General features: G+C 44.5%; 1 protein-coding gene and 2 long non-coding RNA genes across 3 annotated transcripts; 1 reads left to right on the top strand and 2 right to left on the bottom strand.

Moving 5' to 3' along the window:
* Positions 1-13,546: 13,546 nt before the first annotated feature.
* Positions 13,547-14,892, bottom strand: LOC123993347. The gene is made up of 3 exons (XR_006831439.1): positions 14,872-14,892; positions 14,645-14,827; positions 13,547-13,981 (listed from the first exon to the last, which is right to left on the bottom strand). It is a non-coding gene; the product is annotated as an uncharacterized LOC123993347 (long non-coding RNA).
* A 450-nt stretch (positions 14,893-15,342) lies between these two features.
* Positions 15,343-17,779, bottom strand: LOC123993794. Its single transcript, XR_006831520.1, has 3 exons — positions 17,657-17,779; positions 15,459-15,752; positions 15,343-15,408 (listed from the first exon to the last, which is right to left on the bottom strand). It is a non-coding gene; the product is annotated as an uncharacterized LOC123993794 (long non-coding RNA).
* A 1,357-nt stretch (positions 17,780-19,136) lies between these two features.
* Positions 19,137-25,274, top strand: LOC123993899. Its single transcript, XM_046296371.1, has 5 exons — positions 19,137-20,296; positions 20,526-20,583; positions 20,883-20,942; positions 21,097-21,360; positions 23,175-25,274. Exons 1-5 carry the CDS (start codon positions 19,766-19,768, stop codon positions 23,729-23,731), a joined length of 1,470 nt encoding a protein of 489 aa, XP_046152327.1. The 5' UTR covers positions 19,137-19,765; the 3' UTR covers positions 23,732-25,274.
* Positions 25,275-25,543: the final 269 nt, after the last annotated feature.

Genomic DNA, 25,543 nt, shown 5'->3' with positions numbered 1-25,543 from the left:
TATTCACACATGCGGACATTCAACAGACATTCATCGGACATTCGCCAAAAGCCATATAAAAATAAATAACTAATTAATAGTTTGTCACAGAATCATCAAACTAGGTAAGATTTATTCTATAAATGTCTAGCATACTTTTACAACATTTTTTAGTATAAATTCCAGTTTTGACTTGATAGAAATACATAACATCTATAAAATACCATTAAAAGCGGTATAAGTCAATAACTAAATCACAGTTTGTCACAGAAACATAAACCAAAGTATGATTTATTCTATAAATGTCTTGCATACTTTTACAACCTTTGTTTTGAGGACAAATTCCAGTTTTGATTTTGTAGAAATACACTTCAACAAGGCTGTCCCTATGCACTTTGATCTCTTTCTCTCTTAAACTGCTAGCACAAAGCCTACGTGAGAATTTGTTTCACAAAAGATCATGAAAAAAATATAAACTGGCCAAAATCACCATAATTCAGCAGGGAGGTGTGCAACTACCACACATTATGCCCATTATACCAGTGTAGAAACTACATCACCTACATAGGTATTACCAAATCCCTCTCAATTCACATTCCTTGCTGAAAGATCTATTTGCAAACATTTTAAAACGTACAGAAAGACAGTTGTCTTAAAAGGTGTTTATACTTTAAAATACATATGTTATGTGAATGGATGTTGATGAAAGAATTCTGGTTTTAATGTCCTAGTTTCATATGTAGTTTCATATGTACAGTGGGGCAAAAAAAGTATTTAGTCAGCCACCAATTGTGCAAGTTCTTCTACTTAAAAAGATGAGAGAGGCCTGTAATTTTCATCATAGGTACACTAAAAAAATCCAGAAAATCACATTGTAGGATTTTTAATGAATTTATTTGCAAATTATGGTGGAAAATAAGTGTTTGGTCACCTACAAACAAGCAAGACTCCTGGCTCTCATAGACCTGTAACTTCTTCTTTAAGAGGCTCCTCTGTCCTCCACTCGTTACCTGTATTAATGGCACCCGTTTGAACTTGTTATCAGTATAAAATACACCTGTCCACAACCTCAAACAGTCACACTCCAAACTCCACTATGGCCAAGACCAAAGAGCTGTCAAAGGACACCAGACACCAGGCTGGGAAGACTGAATCTGCAATAGGTAAGCAGCTTGGTTTGAAAATATATATATCCAAGGACCTTGGGGATCAGATTTACCATTATACCCATTGATCAAATGTATAACAGACAGACACTGCTCAAAAGGAGTTGTTTGTGATATCTACACTTAGTTGCCACTTTATTAGGTTCACCACCTCATTCACAAAAATAAACTGCTCATACATACACCAAGTCCAGTGGGCTTGGCTTGCTAGAAACTAAAGAATGCTGAGAAGTATTCAGGTATTCTGTCACTGTTTGTTTGAAATTTAGAATGTGCAAAATGACAGCACAGTCTGTGATGGTAACTCAGAAAAGTTCCAAAACTGTTTTTTTAATCATTCCAACACTCAGCTTGTACTGACTGTAATAAACTCAAACTAGACTTAAATAAGACTTAAACTAGACTTAAATACTTCAATACAGTCCATCTCCTTTCCCAGTTTCATCAACCTTTTTGAATTCACGCTGTTCCAGATGCAAGGGGGGTTGTACCTAATAAAGTGACCACTGAATCTATAGACTTTCCAGAATGTGTTCTGGGAATACCTGGGGTATTAAACTTTTGGCTGTAAGTGTTGAACAGTTGAATCCATTACTTCAGGAATAAAGCATGAAAAAGGAAATACTGATACTGGAAAATACTTTTGGGAGGTTTAATGTACTTTGATGTAGGTTTGATGTACCTACTGTAGTTATTGTAATTCATGTTACATATATTTCTAAATCCCACATGGTGATCTCATCCTTGCTGTTTTTATGTCTTAGCCATTAGGAGGAGATGTTATTTTTATTCTGCATTAGGCTAACAGGAAATACAGAAAAAAGGAGGGAAATTCAGACAGTAGCTTACAGTAGCTTACAACAAGGTTGACTCTGTGTTTTCAAGGTAAACTTTTGGCTTCAATGGGTCGTGTACAGCAGAAAGACGAGCTTTGGGAAACCCTTTGCTACAGGGTGTGGGAAGGGGGTAAAGCACAGTGAGAGAACAATGTAGTATGCAACTGTGAGGGACAGATCTTATCTTTGAAGCACAACCTTTAGAACTATGGGTTCCAGAAAGAGTCTTTAAATGTGTCAACAATGCATAAAAATGTGGTCCTCTTTTTTTTCTTCCAGTCTTCAATGCGAAGCAAGACTGCTCAATGTGTGCTTTGCATCCTCCAGAGAAAAATTATCATCATCTGACCAACTGGGTTTGTCTTTGTGTAATATAACAGTAGGCTATGAAAACTCATGTAGTTTCATACTTCAAGACATTTAGAAGTATGAAACTTTGTCTTGAAACATTTTTATCAGGGTTATTCTTGTGTTATTGCTAGGGTTGCATATTTTGGAGAATATTTAGAGTCGGAAACTTTCCATGGGAATAAACGGGAATATATGGGAATTAACGAGAATATATGGGAATTAATGGCAATATATGCAAATTAATATTAATACAATTTAAAGTAGATGTTTTTTCCATTGTAAATATTTGCCATATCATATGGAGACAGAAACATAAACCTTTTACTGTATCATAATTAGACAAATTGCAAATGATTAAATCCTTCCAATAGAAAATAATTTAACTTTAATTAAATGAGTTGACTCTTCACATGGGATGATTTTACCGAACAACAAAAGAAAGGGAACATTGAATGATTTCCAATGATCCACCGCATCTTCCAAAAACGTTTTCAACATACATCTGTAAAATTATAGTCTAGCAACTAAAACTTTGGTTGTCTTCCTCTCAGGCTTCCATGTCTTCTCCCTGGACCTCCTCAATGTCCACCTCTTGAACATCAGACTCTGAGGCATCATCTTCACTGTCACTTCCAACCTTGTTGAGGAAGGCTCAACATCAGGCTCAATATCAGGCTCAAAAAGCCTCAAATTTGCCTGTATGGCCAATAATTTTTCAACCCTAGTATTGGTCAGCTTGTTGTGTTCTTTGTTGTGTGTGTTCCCAAACAAGGACCAGTTGCGCTCTGAGGTGGCTGACGTTGGTGGGATTTGGAGGATAATGGAGGTAATAGGGGAAAGAGCCTCAGATTCACAAAGTCCCTTCCACCAGGTGGCTGATGAGATATGTTGGCACGACTGCCATATTGCATCTCCATCCCAAAGCCCTTGGTTGGAAGTGTACTTTTCCAGATTGCCAAGAACCTTGCCTTCATCCAGGCCAAGGTGGTGAGACACTGTTGTGATGACACAATAGGCCTTGTTGATCTCCGCACCAGACAGGATCCTCTTGCCAGCCTACTTGTATGCTACGGTGTTTATGGGCTTCAGGCAGAAGTCTTCACGCTTTTTGATGTATTTCAGAACTGCAGTTTCCTCTGCTTGGCGCAACAGTGAAGTGGGCAGGGCAGTACGGATTTCTTCTCTTACATCTGCAAGCAATTATCTCTGGCCCTGTGCCGTCGCTGGGTCGCGGCTGTGAAAGATTCAGCAGGCTCTTAACACTTCATATATGGCTTAATGACTATTACCACTCGATTGGCATAACTTCTCCTGATAATTTCATCACCTTTTGGAAACAAAAAATGTTCTACAGAGATGGACTCCACTCAAACCATCTAGACCAAGCCCCAATCAGGTAATACCTCCCATCCTTTCTAAGCGTTATCGTCAAACTGTTATCAATACTGCCAGAGGTGTTGTCAGTTGTAATCATGTATCCATTGGTTTGAACTCCACTATTAGATCTGCTATTGTTAGCTCAAAAGAGAAGCCAACCGAAGCCCAAAAGAGAAGCCCACCGTGGTCTGTTTTATTTCAATTTGAATTCCATAAACTTGAATACCCCTTCCGTTTTCAAATCATGTAGAGGGCCCATGTAAGTGTCATGTTTTGTCATTGATTATCATGTCTTGTCTCTGTGCTTCCCTTCTATTCGTTTCCCTCTGCTGGTCTTATTAGGTTCTTTCCCTCTTTCTATCCCTCTCTCTCCCCCTCCCTCTCTCCCTCTCTCGCTCTCTCTCTCTATCGTTCCGTTCCTGCTCCCAGCTGTTCCTTATTCTCCTAACTACCTCATTTACTCTTTTCACACCTGTCCCCTATTTTGCCCTCTGATTAGAGTCCCTATTTCTCCCTCTGTTTTCCGCTTCTGTCCTTGTCGGATCCTTGTTTGATGTTCGCTGTTCTGTGTCCTTGTTCCGCCCTGTCATGTTTTTACCTTCTTCAGATGCTGCGTGTGAGCAGGTGTCAATGTCAGCTACGGCCGGTGCCTTCCCGAAGCGACCTGCAGTCTGTGGTCGCGTCTCCAGTCGTTCCTCTCAACTGACGAGTGGATTTCAGTTTTCCTGTTTTTGCATTTACCTAGATAATATCCAGGATTATCGCTTTGGTTTAAGACTGGAATAAAGACTCTGTTTCCGTTAAGTCGCTTTTGGGTCCTCATTCACCTGCATAACAGAAGGATCCGACCAAGAATGGACCCAGCGACTACGGATTCTCGCAACACTGCCGTCGAGATCCAGGGAGCAATGCTCGGCAGACACGAGCAGGAATTGTCTGCTGCTCGTCATGCCGTTGAGACCCTGGCCACTCAGGTTTCCGACCTCTCAGGACAGTTTCAGAGTCTTCGTCTCGTGCCACCAGCTACTTCCTGGTCTTCCGAGTCTCCGGAACCTAGGGTTAATAACCCACCATGTTACTCTGGGCAGCCCACTGAGTGCCGCTCCTTTCTCACCCAGTGTGATATTGTGTTCTCTCTCCAACCCAACACATACTCAAGAGAGAGAGCTCGGATCGCTTACGTCATATCACTCCTTACTGGTCGGGCTCGGGAGTGGGGCACAGCTATCTGGGAGGTAAGGGCTGAGTGTTCTAACAATTATCTGAACTTTAAAGAGGAGATGATACGGGTTTTTGATCGTTCAGTTTTTGATAAGGAGGCTTCCAGGGCCCTGGCTTCCCTATGTCAAGGTGATCGATCCATAACGGATTACTCTATAGAGTTTCGCACTCTTGCTGCCTCCAGTGACTGGAACGAGCCGGCGTTGCTCGCTCGTTTTCTGGAGGGACTCCACGCTGAGGTTAAAGATGAGATTCTCTCCCGGGAGGTTCCTTCCAGCGTGGACTCTTTGATTGCACTCGCCATCCGCATAGAACGACGGGTAGATCTTCGTCACCGAGCTCGTGGAAGAGAGCTCGCGTTAACGGTGTTCCCCCTCTCCGCATCTCAACCATCTCCTTCCACGGGCTCAGAGACTGAGCCCATGCAGCTGGGAGGTATTCGCATCTCGACTAAGGAGAGGGAACGGAGGATCACCAACCGCCTTTGCCTCTATTGCGGTTCTGCTGGACATTTTGTCATTTCATGTCCAGTAAAAGCCAGAGCTCATCAGTAAGCGGAGGGCTACTGGTGAGCGCTACTACTCAGGTCTCTCCATCAAGATCCTGTACTACCTTGTCGGTCCATCTACGCTGGACCGGTTCGGCTGCTTCCTGCAGTGCCTTGATAGACTCTGGGGCTGAGGGTTGTTTTATGGACGAAGCATGGGCTCGGAAACATGACATTCCTCTCAGACAGTTAGGGAAGCCCACGCCCATGTTCGCCTTAGATGGTAGTCTTCTCCCCAGTATCAGATGTGAGACACTACCTTTAACCCTCACAGTATCTGGTAACCACAGTGAGACCATTTCCTTTTTGATTTTTCGTTCACCTTTTACACCTGTTGTTTTGGGTCATCCCTGGCTAGTATGTCATAATCCTTCTATTAATTGGTCTAGTAATTCTATCCTATCCTGGAACGTTTCTTGTCATGTGAAGTGTTTAATGTCTGCTATCCCTCCTGTTTCTTCTGTCCCCTCTTCTCAGGAGGAACCTGGTGATTTGACAGGAGTGCCGGAGGAATATCATGATCTGCGCACGGTCTTCAGTCGGTCCAGAGCCAACTCCCTTCCTCCTCACCGGTCGTATGATTGTTGTATTGATCTCCTTCCGGGGACCACTCCCCCTCGGGGTAGACTATACTCTCTGTCGGCTCCCGAACGTAAGGCTCTCGAGGATTATCTGTCTGTTTCTCTCGACGCCGGTATCGTGGTGCCTTCTTCCTCTCCCGCCGGAGCGGGGGTTTTTTTTGTTAAGAAGAAGGACGGTACTCTGCGCCCCTGCGTGGATTATCGAGGGCTGAATGACATAACGGTTAAGAATCGCTATCCGCTTCCCCTTATGTCGTCAGCCTTCGAAATTCTGCAGGGAGCCAGGTTCTTTACTAAGTTGGATCTTCGTAACGCTTACCATCTCGTGCGCATCAGAGAGGGGGAAGAGTGGAAAACGGCGTTTAACACTCCGTTAGGGCATTTTGAATACCGGGTTCTGCCATTCGGTCTCGCTAATGCTCCACCTGTCTTTCAGGCATTAGTTAATGATGTACTGAGAGACATGCTGAACATCTTTGTTTTCGTCTACCTTGACGATATCCTGATTTTTTCACCGTCACTCGAGATTCATGTTCAGCACGTTCGACGTGTACTCCAGCGCCTTTTAGAGAATTGTCTCTACGTGAAGGCTGAGAAGTGCGCCTTTCATGTCTCCTCTGTCACATTTCTCAGTTCTGTTATTTCCGCTGAAGGCATTCAGATGGATCCCACTAAGGTCCAGGCTGTCAGTGATTGGCCCGTTCCAAAGTCACGTGTCGAGTTGCAGCGCTTTCTCGGTTTCGCTAATTTCTATCGGCGTTTCATTCGTAATTTTGGTCAAGTTGCTGCCCCTCTCACAGCTCTTACTTCTGTCAAGACGTGCTTTAAGTGGTCCGGTTCCGCCCAGGGAGCTTTTGATCTCCTCAAGAAGCGTTTTACATCCGCTCCTATCCTTGTTACTCCTGACGTCACTAAACAATTCATTGTCGAGGTTGACGCTTCAGAGGTGAGCGTGGGAGCCATTCTATCCCAGCGCTTCCATTCTGACGATAAGGTCCATCCTTGCGCTTATTTTTCTCATCGCCTGTCGCCATCGGAACGCAACTATGATGTGGGTAACCGCGAACTGCTCGCCATCCGCTTAGCCCTAGGCGAATGGCGACTGTGGTTGGAGGGGGCGACCGTTCCTTTTGTCGTTTGGACTGACCATAAGAACCTTGAGTACATCCGTTCTGCCAAACGACTTAATGCACGTCAAGCTCGTTGGGCGTTGTTTTTCGCTCGTTTCGAGTTCGTGATTTCTTATCGCCCGGGTAATAAGAACACCAAGCCTGATGCCTTATCCCGTCTCTTTAGTTCTTCTGTGGCTTCTACCGACCCCGAGGGGATTCTCCCTGAAGGGCGTGTTGTCGGGTTGACTGTCTGGGGAATTGAGAGACAGGTAAAGCAAGCACTCACTCACACTGCGTCGCCGCGCGCTTGTCCTAGTAACCTTCTTTTCGTTCCTGTCTCTACTCGTCTGGCTGTTCTTCAGTGGGCTCACTCTGCCAAGTTAGCTGGCCACCCCGGCGTTCGGGGTACGCTTGCTTCTATTCGCCAGCGGTTTTGGTGGCCTACTCAGGAGCGTGACACGCGCCGTTTCGTGGCTGCTTGTTCGGACTGCGCGCAGACTAAGTCAGGTAACTCTCCTCCTGCCGGTCGTCTCAGACCGCTTCCCATTCCTTCTCGACCATGGTCTCACATCGCCTTAGACTTTATTACCGGTCTGCCTTCGTCTGCGGGGAAGACTGTGATTCTTACGGTTGTCGATAGGTTCTCTAAGGCGGCACATTTCATTCCCCTCGCTAAGCTTCCTTCCGCTAAGGAGACGGCACAAATCATCATTGAGAATGTGTTCAGAATTCATGGCCTCCCGTTAGACGCCGTTTCAGACAGAGGCCCGCAATTCACGTCACAGTTTTGGAGGGAGTTCTGTCGTTTGATTGGTGCTTCCGTCAGCCTCTCTTCCGGTTTTCATCCCCAGTCTAACGGTCAAGCAGAAAGGGCCAATCAGACGATTGGTCGCATATTACGCAGCCTTTCTTTTCGAAACCCTGCGTCTTGGGCAGAACAGCTCCCCTGGGCAGAATACGCTCACAACTCGCTTCCTTCGTCTGCTACCGGGCTATCTCCGTTTCAGAGTAGTCTTGGGTACCAGCCTCCTCTGTTCTCGTCCCAGCTCGCCGAGTCCAGCGTTCCCTCCGCTCAGGCTTTTGTCCAACGTTGTGAGCGCACCTGGAGGAGGGTCAGGTCTGTACTTTGCCGTTACAGGGCGCAGACTGTGAGAGCCGCCAATAAACGTAGGATTAAGAGTCCTAGGTATTGTCGCGGTCAGAGAGTGTGGCTTTCCACTCGTAACCTTCCCCTTACGACAGCTTCTCGCAAGTTGACTCCGCGGTTCATTGGTCCGTTCCGTGTCTCTCAGGTCGTCAATCCTGTCGCTGTGCGACTGCTTCTTCCGCGACATCTTCGTCGCGTCCACCCTGTCTTCCATGTCTCCTGTGTCAAGCCTTTTCTTCGCGCCCCGTCCGTCTTCCCCCCCCCGTCCTTGTCGAGGGCGCACCTATTTACAAGGTACGGAAGATCATGGACATGCGTTCTCGGGGACGTGGTCACCAGTACTTAGTGGATTGGGAGGGTTACGGTCCTGAGGAGAGGAGTTGGGTTCCATCTCGGGACGTGCTGGACCGTTCGTTGATTGATGATTTCCTCCGTTGCCGCCAGGGTTCCTCCTCGAGTGCGCCAGGAGGCGCTCGGTGAGTGGGGGGGTACTGTCATGTTTTGTCATTGATTATCATGTCTTGTCTCTGTGCTTCCCTTCTATTCGTTTCCCTCTGCTGGTCTTATTAGGTTCTTTCCCTCTTTCTATCCCTCTCTCTCCCCCTCCCTCTCTCCCTCTCTCGCTCCCTCTCTCTATCGTTCCGTTCCTGCTCCCAGCTGTTCCTTATTCTCCTAACTACCTCATTTACTCTTTTCACACCTGTCCCCTATTTTTCCCTCTGATTAGAGTCCCTATTTCTCCCTCTGTTTTCCGCTTCTGTCCTTGTCGGATCCTTGTTTGATGTTCGCTGTTCTGTGTCCTTGTTCCGCCCTGTCGTGTTTTTACCTTCTTCAGATGCTGCGTGTGAGCAGGTGTCAATGTCAGCTACGGCCGGTGCCTTCCCGAAGTGACCTGCAGTCTGTGGTCGCGTCTCCAGTCGTTCCTCTCAACTGACGAGTGGATTTCAGTTTTCCTGTTTTTGCATTTACCTAGATAATATCCAGGATTATCGCTTTGGTTTAAGACTGGAATAAAGACTCTGTTTCCGTTAAGTCGCTTTTGGGTCCTCATTCACCTGCATAACAGTAAGTCAGTTTATAACATTCCATCATTGGTTAAAGTGGTGGCAGGTAGCCTCGGGGTTAGAGCGTTGGGCCAGTATCTGAAAGGTTGCTGGATCAAATCCCTGAGCTGACAAGGTAAAAAAAATGTTGTTTTGCCCCTGAACAAGGCAGTTAACCCACTGTTCCCTGGTAGGCCATCATTATAAGTAAGAATTTGTTACTAACTGACTTGCCTAGTTAAATGTAAATTATGCTAACCTTGAAAAGTAATTCTAATTTCTACCCTTTCCTATATTACTAATAGGGATAGAACAAATGGTGCAGTTATATGCAATCGTATAGCCATACATACCTCACACACATGGTTATGGGCGTAAAAAAAGACACCTGCATCATGTCAGATATAGAGTTGAAATGTATTCAATTTATAAAATGCATCCCAATATTACATGTTCTATACATCACCATTTGACATAGAAACACCGCATTTTCTGCGGGTTTAAAAAAAGAACGCTGATTTATTATGGAATTGTGAAAAATATGAATAACATTCCACTCATGAAGCCACTAGGTCAATTGACTGCAGAAAAGGGCTAAACATTGTAAATGAAGCCACTAGGTCAATTGACTGCAGAAAAGGGCTAAACATTGTAAATGAAGCCACTAGGTCAATTGACTGCAGAAAAGGGCTAAACATTGTAAATGAAGCCACTAGGTCAATTGACTGCAGAAAAGGGCTAAACATTGTAAAAGACTTTGGTTGCTGCATCTGAACATTAGTAGCTTACTTCCTAAACTGGATTACTGTGCCTTGCAAAATTATTCACCTCCTTGGCTTTTTGTCTATTTTGTTGCACCTGTAATTTAAATAGATTTTTATTTGATTTCCATGTAATGGACATACACAAAATAGCCCAAATTGGTGAAGTGAAATTAAAAAAAATGCTCAAAAATAAAATAAAAAACTGAAAAGTGGTGCGTGCATATATATTCACCCCCTTTGCTATGAAGCCCGTACATAGGATCTGGTGCAACCAATTACCTTCAGAAGTGACATAATTAGTTAAATTAAATCAAGTCCACCTGTGTGCAATTTAAAGTGTCATCTGTCACATGATCTCAGTATGTATACACCTGTTCTAAAAGGCCCCAGAGTCTGCAAAACCACTAAGCAAGGGGCACCACCAAGCAAGCGGCGCCATGAAGACCAAGGAGCTCTCCAAACAGGTCAGGGACAAAGTTGTGGAGAAGTACAGATCAGGGTTGGGTTATAAAAAAATATGATAAACTTTGAACATCCCACAGAGCACCATTAAATCCATTATTAAAAAATGGAAAGAATATGGCACCACAATAAACCTGGCAAGGAGGGTATTAATCAGAGAGGCAACAAAGAGACCAAAGATAACCCTGAAGGAGCTGCAAAGCTCCACAGCAGAGATTGGAGTATCTGTCTATTGGACCACTTTAAGCCGTACACTCCACAGAGCTGGGCTTTACGGAAGAGTGGCCAGAAAAAAAGCCTTTGCTTAAAGAAAGAAAATAAGCAAACATGTTTGGTGTTCGCAAAAGGCATGTGGGAGACTCCCCAAACATATGGAAAATGGTACTCAGATTAAAATTGTGCTTTTTGGCCATCAAGGAAAACACTATGTCTGGCACAAACCATCACATCGAGAACACCATTTCCACAGTGAAGTATGGTGATGGCAGCATCATGCTGTGGGGATGTTTTTCATCGGCAGGGACTGGGAAACTGGTCAGAATTTAAGGGATGATGGATGCCGCTAAATACAGGGAAATTATTGAGGGAAACCTGTTTCAGTCTTCCAGAGATCTGAGACTGGGACGGAGATTCACCTTCCAGCAGGACAATGGCCCGAAGCATACTGCTAAAGCAACACTCAAGTGGTTTAAGGGGAAACATTTAAATGTCTTGGAATGACCTAATCAAAGCCCAGACCTCAATCCAATTGAGAATCTGTGGTATGACTTAAAGATTGCTGTACACCAGCGCAACTCACTGAATATATAAACTCAGCAAGAAAGGAAATGTCCTTTCACTGTCAACTGCTTTTATTTTCGTGTGTAAATATTTGTATGAACATAACAAGATTCAACAACTGAGGCATGAACTGAACAAGTTCCACAGACATGTGACTAACAGAAATTGAATAATGTGTCCCTGAACAAAGGGGGGGGGGGTCAAAATCAAAAGTAACAGTCCGTATCTGCTGTGGCCACCAGCTGCATTAAGTACTGCAGTGCATCTCCTCCTCATGGACTGCACCAGATTTGCAAGTTCTGAGATGTTACCCTCTCAACCTATTGCGGACAGTCTGAGCACTGATGGAGGGATTGTGTGTTCCTGGAGTAACTCAGGCAGTTGTTGTTGCCATCCTGTACTTGTTACACGTGGTCTACCACTGCGAGTACGATCAGCTGTCCATCCTGTCTCCCTGTAGCGCTGTTTTAGACGTCTCACTGTACGGACAATGCAATGTATTGCCCTGGCCACACCTGCAGTCCTCATGCCTCCTTGCAGCATGCCTAACCACGTTCACGCAGATGAACAGGGACCCTGGCCACACCTGCAGTCCTCATGCCTCCTTGCAGCATGCCTAACCACATTCACGCAGATGAACAGGGACCCTGGCCACACCTGCAGTCCTCATGCCTCCTTGCAGCATGCCTAACCACGTTCACGCAGATGAACATGGACCCTGGCCACACCTGCAGTCCTCATGCCTCCTTGCAGCATGCCTAACCACGTTCACGCAGATGAACAGGGACCCTGGCCACACCTGCAGTCCTCATGCCTCCTTGCAGCATGCCTAACCACGTTCACGCAGATGAACAGGGACCCTGGTCACACCTGCAGTCCTCATGCCTCCTTGCAGCATGCCTAACCACATTCACGCAGATGAACATGGACCCTGGCCACACCTGCAGTCCTCATGCCTCCTTGCAGCATGCCTAACCACATTCACGCAGATGAACAGGGACCCTGGGCACCTTTGTTTTGGTGTTTTTCAGAGTGAGTAGAAAGGCATCTTTTGTGTCCTATGTTTTCATAACTGTGACCTTAATTGCCTACCGTCTATAAGCTGGTAGTCTCTTAATGACCGTTCCACAGGTGCATGTTCATTATTTGTTCATGGTTCATTGAACAAGCATCTGAAACAGTGTTTAAACCCTTTACAATGAAGATCTGTGAAGATATTTGGATTTTACGAATTATCTTTGAAAGACAGTGTCCTGAAAAAGGAGTTTCTTTTTTTTGCTGACTTTATATATATATTGTATTTATATATATAATATTGTGTATATTTATGCTCTATCATACTGGGCACATTTGAAAGGAGACCTAGGTCTCAATATGTCTTCCCTGTTAAAGTAAAGGTTAAATCAAATCTGCAACCCATGAGTTGTTGCATCTTTAGGTCTCCCCTCTTTTTCTAAATTTCAAACAGATATTTACATCTCTGTCCATGAAACCACTCACGTGTGGTGCACATTTTAGAATGGTGTTTTCCCACAAATTGGAACATTTGCGCGTAGGCCTACTGCCGTGTGCACAGTGCTGCAGTGAAAATGTGAAGAAATAATAGTTTAAACTAAACCTTCTTATCAGTTCCATCAGCCTTAGTTGATATAGAGTATACCTCCACTACACTACTTTGATATGCATCGTAAGGATTAAGAAGTTTATATATGCAATTCCCACCAAAAAAGTGGGTATATACCCTCCACTACACCACTGATTACCGCCAGCTACTGTACTGGAGTGCCCCCACCTCCTGACTGTGTAGCGGAGTCTTAGCTTAAAAATGGACCAATAGAGGTATAAAGAGGGGTTCCTGCAGATGCAAGAATGCCCACATGCAGCAACGCCCCGAATTGCTGGCCGCAATTGCACCCTTCTCAAACCTACTGATTTGAAGGTACTGTGTGGATTGTATTTTCAACCAGCAACTATCAGGAAATAATACTGATCATGTTTTTTCACACTTTTACAGTGTTAGTTTCGTCATCTGTTGTACATTATGACACAAAACACAAGAAAAAATGATTACTGCACTGGGCCTTTAATGGAATGCACTTTATCAATGATTTCATTTTGTTATAAAAATTTCATAATATAGACCATATCGTGCACATTTAAAATTTTAAACAAATACAGAAATATGAGCAAATATTGTTCCAAAATAAAATATCAGTGTTTTGTTGACATGGGCACTTTAATATCAATCATATACATCATATTCATACCATGTCATGCTGTATATCACCAGAAGAGGGCTCTGTAACTCCATCAATAAATCCAGGTGGCAGCAAAACACTGCCATGTTGTACAGACAGCTTCCACCAGAGAGTGCTAGTGCAGTCTTCTGGTCACCCTTCAGTTCAGCATTGATAAAAGATAGAAGAAATCCCAGGTTATCCTCTCTGGTCCACATAGCTGTCTCTGATGTCCATTGTGAGCCACTCTAGCTTCCCCCGGAGCACCCTCTAATTTATCAATTAGATTTTGGGATTTCTGATCCCAGGATGCCTTTAGAATTCTGACACAGGGTAGCTGAAGGGAGGAGTGGAGTTGGTTGTACCACTACAGGCAATCTGGATGGATCAAATAAATGGTAAAGATACACTGAACCAAAATATAAATGCAACATGTTTCATAAGCTGAAATAAAAGATCCCATAAAAGTTCCATACACACAAAAAGCTGATTTCTCTCAAATTTTGTGCATGCTGACCGCAAGAATGTCCACCAGAGCTATTACCAGAGAATTTAATGTTAATTTCTCTACCATAAGCCACCTCCAACATCGTTTGGCAGTACGTCCAACCGGCCTCACAACCGCAAATCATGTGTATGGCATGTGGGCGAGCGGTTTGCTGATGTCAACATTGTGAACAGGGTAGCCCCATGGTGGCAGTGGGGTTATGGTATGGGCAGGCATATGCCACGACAACGAACACAGTTGCATTTTATTGATGGCAATTTGAATGCACAAAAATACTGTGACGAGATCCTGAGGCCAATTGTGAGGCCTATATTTTTAAGTCACAGTATCTGTGACCAACAAATGCATATCTGTATTCCCAGTCAAGTGAAATCTATAGATTAGGGCCTAATGAATTTAATTCAATTGACTGATTTTCCCATATGAACCACATCTCTGTAAAATCTTTGAAATTGTTGCATGTTGCATTTATATTTGTGTTCAGTATATATAAAACAGATAAGATATACAGAATGTGTAAGTCTGTCTCTCACCATGGCAACCTCCAGGTCCTTCATGTTGTTCATGTTTCTCCAGTCGTGTGTCTCTCACCATGGCAACCTCCAGGTCCTTCATGTTGTTCATGTTTCTCCAGTCGTGTGTCTCTCACCATGGCAACCTCCAGGTCCTTCATGTTGTTCATGTTTCTCCAGTCGTGTGTCTCTCACCATGGCAACCTCCAGGTCCATGTTTTCAGTCGTGTGTCTCTCACCATGGCAACCTCCAGGTCCTTCATGTTGTTTCCATGTTTCACCATGGCAACCTCCAGGTGTCTCTCACCATGGCAACCTGTCATGTTGTTCATGTTTCTCCAGTCGTGTGTCTCTCACCATGGCAACCTCCAGGTCCTTCATGTTGTTCATGTTTCTCCAGTCGTGTGTCTCTCACCATGGCAACCTCCAGGTCCTTCATGTTGTTCATGTTTCTCCAGTCGTGTGTCTCCAGGTCCTTCATGGCAAGTCGTGTGTCCTCCAGGTCCAGGTCCTTCATGTTGTTCATGTTTCTCCAGTCGTGTGTCTCTCACCATGGCAACCTCCAGGTCCTTCATGTTGTTCATGTTTCTCCAGTCGTGTGTCTCTCACCATGGCAACCTCCAGGTCCTTCATGTTGTTCATGTTTCTCCAGTCGTGTGTCTCTCACCATCTCCAGGTCCTTCATGTTGTTCATGTTTCTCCAGTGTGTGTCTCTCACCATGGCAACCTCCAGGTCCTTCATGTTGTTCATGTTTCTCCAGTCGTGTGTCTCTCACCATGGCAACCTCCAGGTCCTTTCATGTTTCTCCAGTCGTGTGTCTCTCACCATGGCAACCTCCAGGTCCTTCATGTTGTTCATGTTTCTCCAGTCGTGTGTCTCTCACCATGGCAACCTCCAGGTCCTTCATGTTGTTCATGTTTCTCCAGTCGTGTGTCTCTCACCATGGCAACCTCCAGGTCCTTCATGTTGTTCATGTTTCTCCAGTCGTGTGTCTCTCACCATGGCAACCTCCAGGTCCTTCATGTTGTTCATGTTTCTCCAGTCGTGTGTCTCACACAAAGTCCATTGATCTCGTCTGGACGTTGGGTACCTTAGAAGAAACCACGAGCAACAGCAGGAGTAGAAGTCCTAAAGGAGTGAAGAGCAGAGATTATTTAGGTTTAGGATTACAATGGTGAATGTGTCCCAGACTAAAACCAAGATGGCCTCTCTTTCTCCACCAGTTCAGTGGCTGTAAAAGAGGTAGATTTGACCACATTCACACAATATGTTTCCGCCTAATGTCTCTTACACAGGGTGTTTCTTTGGGACTTTTTTGAAACTCTTTTAACACAGGAGCCAAGCCAAGTGTTATCTTCTTGAGAAAAGGCATTGTTTTATTACTGTCCATAGATTACCCAACACTCTTCTGGTGAACTGAGCTGCTTCAACAAGTTCTGCTCAATAACAAAAAGAATGCCAAGTTCCATTCTCTGATTTCCCTGTGGTCAAACAAAAGACCATAACAGATATCTTATCTTCCATATATAAAATCAAAGTTCAAAATTCTATTGGGCATGATATTTCTATGTATGATCTTAAAAGGATAGGCCCAATAGAATATTTACTATTAAACTGATGTGTATATTTCTCCTTAAAAATGTTTATTGTTTTGCACAAACGAAAGATCATCAGTCAGATGCCTAAAAGATGTATTAGGGTACATTTTAAAAGACACACAATATAGATACAAAAGTATGTGGACACCCCTTCAAATGAGTAGATTCGGCTATTTCAGCCACACTCGTTTCTGACAGGTGTATAAAATCAAGCACACAGCCATGCGATCTCCATAGACAAACATTGTCAGTAGATAGGCCTTACTGAATAGCTCAGTGGCTTTCTACATGGCACAGTCATAGGATGCTACCTTTCCCACAAATCTGTTGTCAAATTTCTGCCTCGCTAGAGCTGCCCTGGTCAACTGTAAGTGCTGTTATTGTTAAGTGGAAATGTCCAGGAGCAACCTGTTCAGCTGTTAAGTGATAGGCCATCCAAGCCCACAGAACTGAACCACTGAGTGCTGAAGCGAGTAACGCGTAAAATCGCCTGTCTTCGGTTGCAACACTGACTACCGAGTTCCAAACTGCCTCTGGAAGCAACATCAGCATAAGAACTGTTCATCGGGAGCTTTATTAAATGGGTTTCCATGGCCGAACAGCCGCACACAAGCGTAAGATCATCATGCGCAATGCCAAGCGTCGGCTGGAGAGGTGTAAAGCTTTCCGCTATTGGACTCTGGAGCAGAGGAAACATTCCCTGGAGTGATGAATCACGCTTCACCATCTGGCAGTCCTTAGGACGAATCTGGGTATGGCGGGTGCCAGGAGAACGCTATCTGCCCGAATGCATAGTGGCAACTGTATAGTTTGGTGAAGGAGGAATAATGGTCTGGGGCTGTTGTTCATGGTTCGGGCTAGGCCCCTTAGTTCCAGTGAATGGAAATCTTAACGCTAACTCCATATTAATGCCCATGATTTTGGAATGAGGTGTTCGACCAGCAAGTGTCCACATACTTTTGCTAATGTAGTGTATTCCAATAACATCTTAAAGAAATGCATGTCAATGAATAATGCACACAATTCCCCTTTGTGTGTCACATGTTATGTTAGTGTGTCACATGTTATGTTAGTGTGTCACATGTTATGTTAGTGTGTCACATGTTATGTTTGTGTGTCACATGTTATGTTTGTGTGTCACATGTTATGTTAGTGTGTCACATGTTATGTTTGTGTGTCACATGTTATGTTAGTGTGTCACATGTTATGTTTGTGTGTCACATGTTATGTTTGTGTGTCACATGTTATGTTAGTGTGTCACATTTTCAGTAAAGCATACATATTTTCACCATGCATATACTTATTCTACTAATATATCATCACTTGAGGGGTCTAATAAACCACACTGATAACAAAAACAGAAATGATTCACATTGCATGTGTATTAGTGTCTTATGATGATAGGCCTATTGCAAAGCGCAGTTGGATACCCACTGCTTAAATCCATAACTCGCTCCTGTGCGCATGACGCCCCTCAATAGCAGCCTTTTCTTCCATGGTGCTCGTCCCCATGTTCCATTCAATCCAGGAGGGAATCATAGGCGTTTGCGACACTGTCTACAGTGGGAACATAAGAGAAACAGTTGTCCCCCTGAGAACTCTCCCAGAAGTGGTATGAAACGGGATACATGCACAGGAAAACAAATCTGAATAGAACAAGACAAACCGGTTGTCTTTTAGCTCAATGAAGATCAAATAATATGAGTATCGTTTGATAATGTCTTATTTTCTACATTGTCATTATGCCTGTGAGTAGGCCTAGGCAAACTCAATTTCCTTTCATGGGTTAATAGATCATCTAATCCCTAGGATATTGATAATGTATCTGGATGTATAGAGGCTATTGCCTAATCTACCACACTGGATTTTGCTTGCTAAGAAATGGCCTTTGGACATGCATACTGCGTGCAGGTTTGGTCAGCACTGAGCACCCTCATGCCATTTACATTATCCACTCCAACTCCTGCCACACACACTGTGATTTATGCTGATATCAAGATTGGATTAAAAGCCGTGCTTGGTGTTTAGAGTGAAAGACACTCGAAATAGTTCAGTGGAGAGATAAGTCCCCTACCTCTCTGCCCAGCTGCAGTAGTCCTCCTATAATATACAGTATATATAATAATATATACCATTTTGCAAACACTTTTATCCAAATAGGGGCATATATTTTTACTTACAGGTGGTCCCGGAAATCAAATCCACTATGCTGGTGTTGCAAGCGCCATGCTATACCAACTGAGCTCCCTCTTTATCCTCCTACTTCCCCTCTTTTCTCCTCCTACTTCCTACCCCTCCTCCGTCCTGCACCCTTTCACCCCAGAAGCCCACTTTTAGCTGACCACAACCTGGCCCTGGTGTTGTAGAGTGGCCCGGGGAACAATGGCCCCACCAGCCCATATGGAGACAGACAGAAAGTGTAACCACGGTGATAGAGCTGGGCAGATCTTTAAATTCACATCATGTAGAAAAAACCCTTTCAGGTAATCCACGTAGTACAGGAGGAGACACAGAGGGAGGGAAACAGAAAGGAAAAGGTCTGCATGACAAATTAGTGTCTATGAGTGTCTGCGTGTGACCATTACATTAATCACGTGTGTGTGTGTGTGTGTGTGTGTGTGTGTGTGTGTGTGTGTGTGTGTGTGTGTGTGTGTGTGTGTGTGTGTGTGTGTGTGTGTGTGTGTTGTGTGTGTGTGTGTGTGTGTGTGTGTGTGTGTGTGTGTGTGTGTGTGTGTGTGTGTGTGTGTGTGTGTGTGTGTGTGTGTGTGTGTGTGTGTGTGTGTGTGTGTGTCTTCATTCAGTGGGCTGGCTTTACTGACGTCGTTATGGAAGGCCATCACCATGGCAACGGCAAGCAATGAGTGTCTAATAAAAGGCTGCTCTCTTCTCTGGCTGTTGCTCTCTCTCTCTCTCTCTCTCTCTCTCTCTCTCTCTCTCTCTTTCTTTCTCCTATTTGCCTTTCTCTTTCTCTGTTTCATTTATTTTATTTTCCTCTGTCTGTCTTGCCAACCTACGTAGCACAGCAGGCTCAACATAGGGAGATAGATGGAACAGCAAAAGTGAGGCAGAAGAAAAGGACAGAAATATGTCTAGCTCAAACATCTCACTCCGTGTGAATGCAGCCTACTGTGTCATCCATCATCCATCTGTGTGGGGGACATCTTTGATCTGTCAAAGAAGAGGATCTTTGATTTACCAGAGTTGGATATCTTTGTGACCTGTTGAGGAAAAATCTCTTTTGAAATCTACTAGAAAAGGATATCTTTGTACAGTGGGGGATCTCTCCTCATTGTGTATTTCTAAGGAGGATAGGAGAGCATGTGTCCTTTGTGTTGGCCAAGGAAAGGCTCTCGGAATACTGTAATGGTTAAAGACTTGATTCAGGGATGGCCCCCTTACTACTGAATTGTCGACAGTACATGTCGACTGTAGAGACAGGTTCACTATGCTGACCTTTGCTTTGGTGAAGGCAAAAGAAATTTGACAAATGTGATATGATATTGAGCTATAAATGCATTCAACTCAACTTTTCATCTGCCAATAATGCGTAGGACACCACCCCGTCTTGACGGAACACAACAAAAGATCGACAATCCGCAGGGTGAGGAAGAAGAGGACGGAAAAGAGGCGGAACAAGAAGAGGAAGAGGAGGGTCATCATGATTTGGCTAAGTCTTCTCTATGCCCGTCCTGTAGGCGTGGTTTTGACGTTGCCCTTCTCCTACCATGCTCCCATACCCTGTGTGGGCGCTGTGTAGGAGGTGGAGAGGGGGCAGGGCGATGTGGAGAGGGGGCAGGGCGATGTGGAGAGGGGGCAGGGCAATGTGTACTGGATGAGGAAGGGGACGGTGTGTCCCGTGCTTCCTGTGTTGGCACCCATTCTGCCCACCACCGCTCTACCAGTACGCCTGTGTGTGCCGTGCTGTGCCCTTGCTGTCGCCACCCTGTGGAGCTGCCATGCTGGGAGTGGGCTTCTGCCACCTGTTGCCTGCCCCCCGACCCCACCCTGACCCCTGGGTGGACAGCCAGCAGTGCTGGGGACCAGGCGGAAGAAGGGATGAAGGCCTTCTCACAGGTAACTAAGCTTGTTCTTTTCTTTTCATGTTGGATAGGTAGGCTTATTTCATCTTTCTTTTAGACAAGTGAGAGGCACACTAGCCTTATGGATGCACAATCTTCTCCCATTTCCCTATTCAATCTTTGGATGGATACAGGTCACACCTTTCAAGTGACCCAGTGACTTAAGCCTCCCTAACACATCTTCCCATTCCTTCCCACCCCACCTCCACTAATCCCACATGCAGAGGAATCCATTCGGCAGAGACAAAGAGGATGTCACGGACCAGATCACTGCTGCATATGGTGAGTGAAATGGCACCTTGGCAGTTAGTCTAGGTTAGACACATTTTGTGAGCTCAAGGTTAAAACTGGGAGACATGCCAGGTAGTTGTTATTGTTGTTGCTGTTACTCTTCACGGTGTTGGGCCTCTAGTTCCTCTGAATACCGTCAGGCCTCATGGGAAAGGGAGAATGAAGTGGGTTAAGGAGAATCTGGCAGGCTTACTTCCCTACATGCTTTACTGAGTAAGGCTTTAAATGGCGCCAACTGTGTTGTGTCTGTTTTAACGGTCTCTTTTCTCTCTGCGTATCCATGGATGCAGGCTCACCACTGGAGGGAACTATAGATCTACGAGAGGAGGAGATGGAACAGTCTGTCTCAGGTCAGTGAGTCCAATGCAAGACTCTTTATCCAATGATGTCTTGTTATACTGTGTAGAAGAAGAATAAAAAATACAAATGTTATTAATTGCAATGCCCCTGGTTAGAGGAAATCAGGTTTCACCTGCTCTTTCGTCTTCATCTCTCCCTTCCCAGGTCTGACGTTCACCCTGGACCCCTCTGCTGCTGCTCCATCCCTCCATCTCTCCACCTCTTCTCTCACTGTGACGTTCCACGGACCAAGCCCTCCGCCACTACCCTCTCGCCATCATGGAAACAGGGTCACAGGGTCAGTAACAAGCACTGAATCCCAGGAGTCTGCCCCCCATCCCCTCCCTCAGGTGTGTGGGGACGTGGTCATCATCAGGGGTCAGTTCTACTGGGAGGTGGACGTATGCAACAGTACCCTCTACAGGATAGGTGAGGAAGTGCACCCTAATCCACCTGGCCATGATTTACTGGTAGTGGCAGAACAAGTACAAATCCCTGCTTTGATTATAATACTCTTAGCTTCTGGCATGCTGATAAATTCCTACTGATTGAGATAAATATGAATTTCCATGGGCTACATTTCTTACACAATCATGTTGTAGCCTACCAATACATACAGACAGTCTTGTGCAAATGCTCCCACACAGAGGACACAGGCTCTGTCCTACATAAAGTTCATTCACATCCTTCAACTCTGCTCTGTGGTGCCACCGAGTGGTGAACAGGATGTCAGCAGGGATATCCCAGCGCTTGGCTGAACCACTAAACAATTGCATTTTTTATTGAACAATTACATTTTGGCTTACAAGGCATATTGACATCTGCTCTCTGTAAACAACAGAAAACTCTACAAATTTAGCCCAGCAACAAACCATAAACAATCTGTTGATTTGCATTAAATATGACAGAAATGTGCAGCTTCATCATTAACTGTAGGGAGTCAGGCCAAATACCTATTAGTGGTTGTTGACCATGATGACTGGCACTGTCGACAGAGCTGTACTTAGGGAATAGAGATACTTAGCGAGGTAATATGGGATGGGAACCACATTGATATTTCACATATTATTGCTCACTCATGCCTCTCACATGAAAAAATACTACAGTTTACTATAGAATACTACGGTACTTTCTAAAGAATTCAGTAGTAAACTGTACTATACTGTAGAATACTATACTACACACTGTAGTATATCTCTATGTGTAGTACTTACTATAGAATGGTGTAGTATACTGTAAAATACTATAGTAAATACTACAGTATACTACAGACCACAAACACTACAGTAAATACTACAGTCACATCCACAAAAACACTACTGTCTGCAAAAACATTACGGTAATTACTATAGTGTATATACTACAATATTTAATTTGCATATACCCTGTCCATTACCCTCCCCCATATCCTAATATGTTCCACCCATAAGTGAGAAACCTACATGCCAATTATAGACCATGTATTGTGTTCCTTACAGAAGCCCTGAATTGTCTGTTCAGACCTTAGTCCTACCTACAGGTTATGGAAAATGTGCTCTTTGAGTATTTTGTCCTTTAGATTTCCTTAAGGACAAAGCCACCACTGCTATGTCAAAGATGATAAACCAAAAACTGAGTTTTATTACAATACTGTCTGCAAAAACACTACAGTGTATAATACAGTCCACAAAAACACTACAATATTTTTTACATGTTTTTTATTTAACCTTTATTTAAACAGAGAGTCACATTGAGATGAGAAATCTATTTTACTAGAGAGCCCTGTATACATTACAATAAAAACAGAATAATTAAACATACACTACTGTTCAAAAGTTCGGGGTCACGTAGAAATGTCCTTGTTTTTGAAATAAATGAGAAAAAAAATTGTCAAAAATGTGTTTTTCTTTCAAAAACAAGGAAATTTATAAGAACCCCAAACTTTTGAAGGGTATAACGATATGAAAAATGTAAAAAATTGTGGCGGCCACGCACCGCCGCTGATAAATACATATGGGGGAAACACTGTGGGTGTGTGGGTGCCAGTTTGTTTCTACTCCAATAACAGGTTTTAATTCAGGCCAAATGAGGCAACAAATTCCTGCTACAGTGGCGTTGTTGAGTGCATAAACAGTCAGGCATACAGACTATCCTATTTCATGGTGACATTGAAAAGTTTCTTGGCACAATATTTGAAGACATCATTTCCCATTATGTCTTTTTTGTGACACAGAAAGCAACCATCTTTCCTATTTTCCATACAGGAGTGAGCTCATTGGACAATGCTTGCGGCTGGTGGCTGGAAAGGCGGGGCTTGTCCTTCTCCACTGTGTATGATAGCCGTCGGGAGCCCTTATGTGCCGTGCCACCCCAGATCAAGACCCTAGGGTTGTTCCTCAACATGGGTGGAGGGACGTTAAGCTTCCACAACCCTCTGACCCAGGAGCACCTGGCCACCCTACCCACTCGCTTCAGCCATGCTGGGGTACGTCCCGCTCTGGGGCTGGGACAGGGCAGGCTGAGGCTCCACTGTGGCCTACCCCCTCCACCCCACGTCTTTCTCAGCCGAGCATCCGACTATAGAGGGCCTACTGGAGCTGGTGGGGGTCGCTGGCGCAGAGACATGCCCTTCCGGTCTGTACGGATGGTCATCCAGAAGTTTGAGGAGCTGGCGGTGTCAGATTCTGACTCAGGGCTGGTGTCCAGTTTTGGGTCATCCTGCTCCACTCTGGCCGAACCAGGCCCAGTCCTCAGCTTCAGCCTCAGCCCAGGAGCAGCTCTCCATTCTGGGAAAAAGGGAAAGGAGGCGGGGGCAGAGTGATATATGGAGGGCAGAGTATAGTACCTTGTACAATGAAGGGCCTCTACCCTGCTGGTGATAGGAGCAAACTGCTACCACATCATGCTGGCACATCGTCACATTGCAAATAGGTTGTCACAAGGTTGGTCATGACAATGTGAAAAATTTGGGATAAACTTGTGAGATGGAAGGACCATTCTTCTGCTGTATGATGGGAGAAAAGTGAATAACACACCAACTCTTTGGGATGAGTTTGATCTTTGGATGACCATTTCCATGTCTAATTTCCCATCTCTGAAGAACTCTCTGTGACTTCTCCCCAGGATGCTGGACTTCCTCTCAGCTACACAACCCCTGGAGGTTTGGGGCTGGGCCAGCGCTGTCTGTGGGAGTGTTAGGAGGATGTCTCACTGGGGGTCCCACACTCTGGTGTGGGGGTTGATTGTAGGACAGTAGGGTTGATACGGATGGTGGTGGTGGTGTGTGTGTGTGAGATTGTGAGGCGTGGGAGTCAGTGGCGGTAACACTACCAGTGTTGACTCAGGGTCACAAAGACAGGTGGTAACGTACGTTTATCCCGCAGGACGTGTGTGTGTGTGTGTGTGTGTGTGTGTGTGTGTGTGTGTGTGTGTGTGTGTGTGTGTGTGTGTGTGTGTGTGTGTGTGTGTGTGTGTGTGTGTGTGTGTGTGTGTGTGTGTGTGTGTGTGTGTGTGTGTGTGTGTGAATGGGCTGGGCCCAGAAGACCTCTGACGACCACAGGACCCTAACGACTTCAAAAGACAGGCAGGGAAGGACAAAGATAAAGGGAAGGTGTAGGCCTTTATAGAAATGTAGCAGGTGGAGAGATGGTTGGAGCAGTAATAAGTCAGAAATGTTACATTGTTTGTCCAATTGATTGTGATATTCAATCCTACTGCAACATTATTTGTCTGGTCATCTGAACCAGGAGGTAGTATTAAAGAGGGATTTCCCTCTGTCCCATCCTGTCTCTCCATGATCTCTCTTTTCTCTTTTTCTGCTGTTTGCATGTTCTGGAACACACACTGGTATCATTTGGTCAGACCACCCAGATTGTAAATCTGCTGTAAATCACATTGTAAAAAATAAAATAACAATTACCGCAGGAATAAAAATGTGCAACCAACAAAATGTGTATACTGCCAACAAAATGTGTATACTGCCAACAAAATGTGTATACTGCCAACAAAATGTGTATACTGCCAACAAAATGTGTATACTGCCAACAAAATGTGTATACTGCCAACAAAATGTGTATACTGCCAACAAAATGTGTATACTGCCAACAAAATGGGTATACTGCCAACAAAATGGGTATACTGCCAACAAAATGGGTATACTGCCAACAAAATGGGTATACTGCCAACAAAATGGGTATACTGCCAACAAAATGTGTATACTGTGGGCAGTTATCACTGGGTCCTCGACTCTTGACAACTATCAACTTTCTAAAGCCGCTTAAAATAAAGTGCGGAAGTAATTTCACTCTTATAAACTAAATTAGATGCGTATGATGCAGAATTCAAAGGCGCTCAGTAATGGTGTTTCTGCCGGATTGGGGGGGTGGGGGTGATTCACGCCTGGTGTTTGCTTATCGAGGGGGGAACAGATCTGTAAGCAACATGGTAAAAGCTGTAGAAAAAAACAACCACATAGACTTTTACTCTACACTTTTGGCGCCAAAGTGTAGGCCGAGTTATAGTGGTATAACGGACACACCGGTCTGGTAACATTAAATAATGAAGCCTGCTACAGAAGGCTGCTACAGAAGGCTGTTACAGTGGTGGCTGCTACAGAAGGCTGCTACAGAAGGCT

This window comes from Oncorhynchus gorbuscha, linkage group LG13 (assembly GCF_021184085.1).
Source record: "Oncorhynchus gorbuscha isolate QuinsamMale2020 ecotype Even-year linkage group LG13, OgorEven_v1.0, whole genome shotgun sequence".
Lineage (NCBI taxonomy): Eukaryota > Metazoa > Chordata > Actinopteri > Salmoniformes > Salmonidae > Oncorhynchus > Oncorhynchus gorbuscha.
The sequence above is the reverse complement of the archived record's forward strand: the minus strand, read 5'-3'. Positions and strand labels throughout refer to the sequence as shown.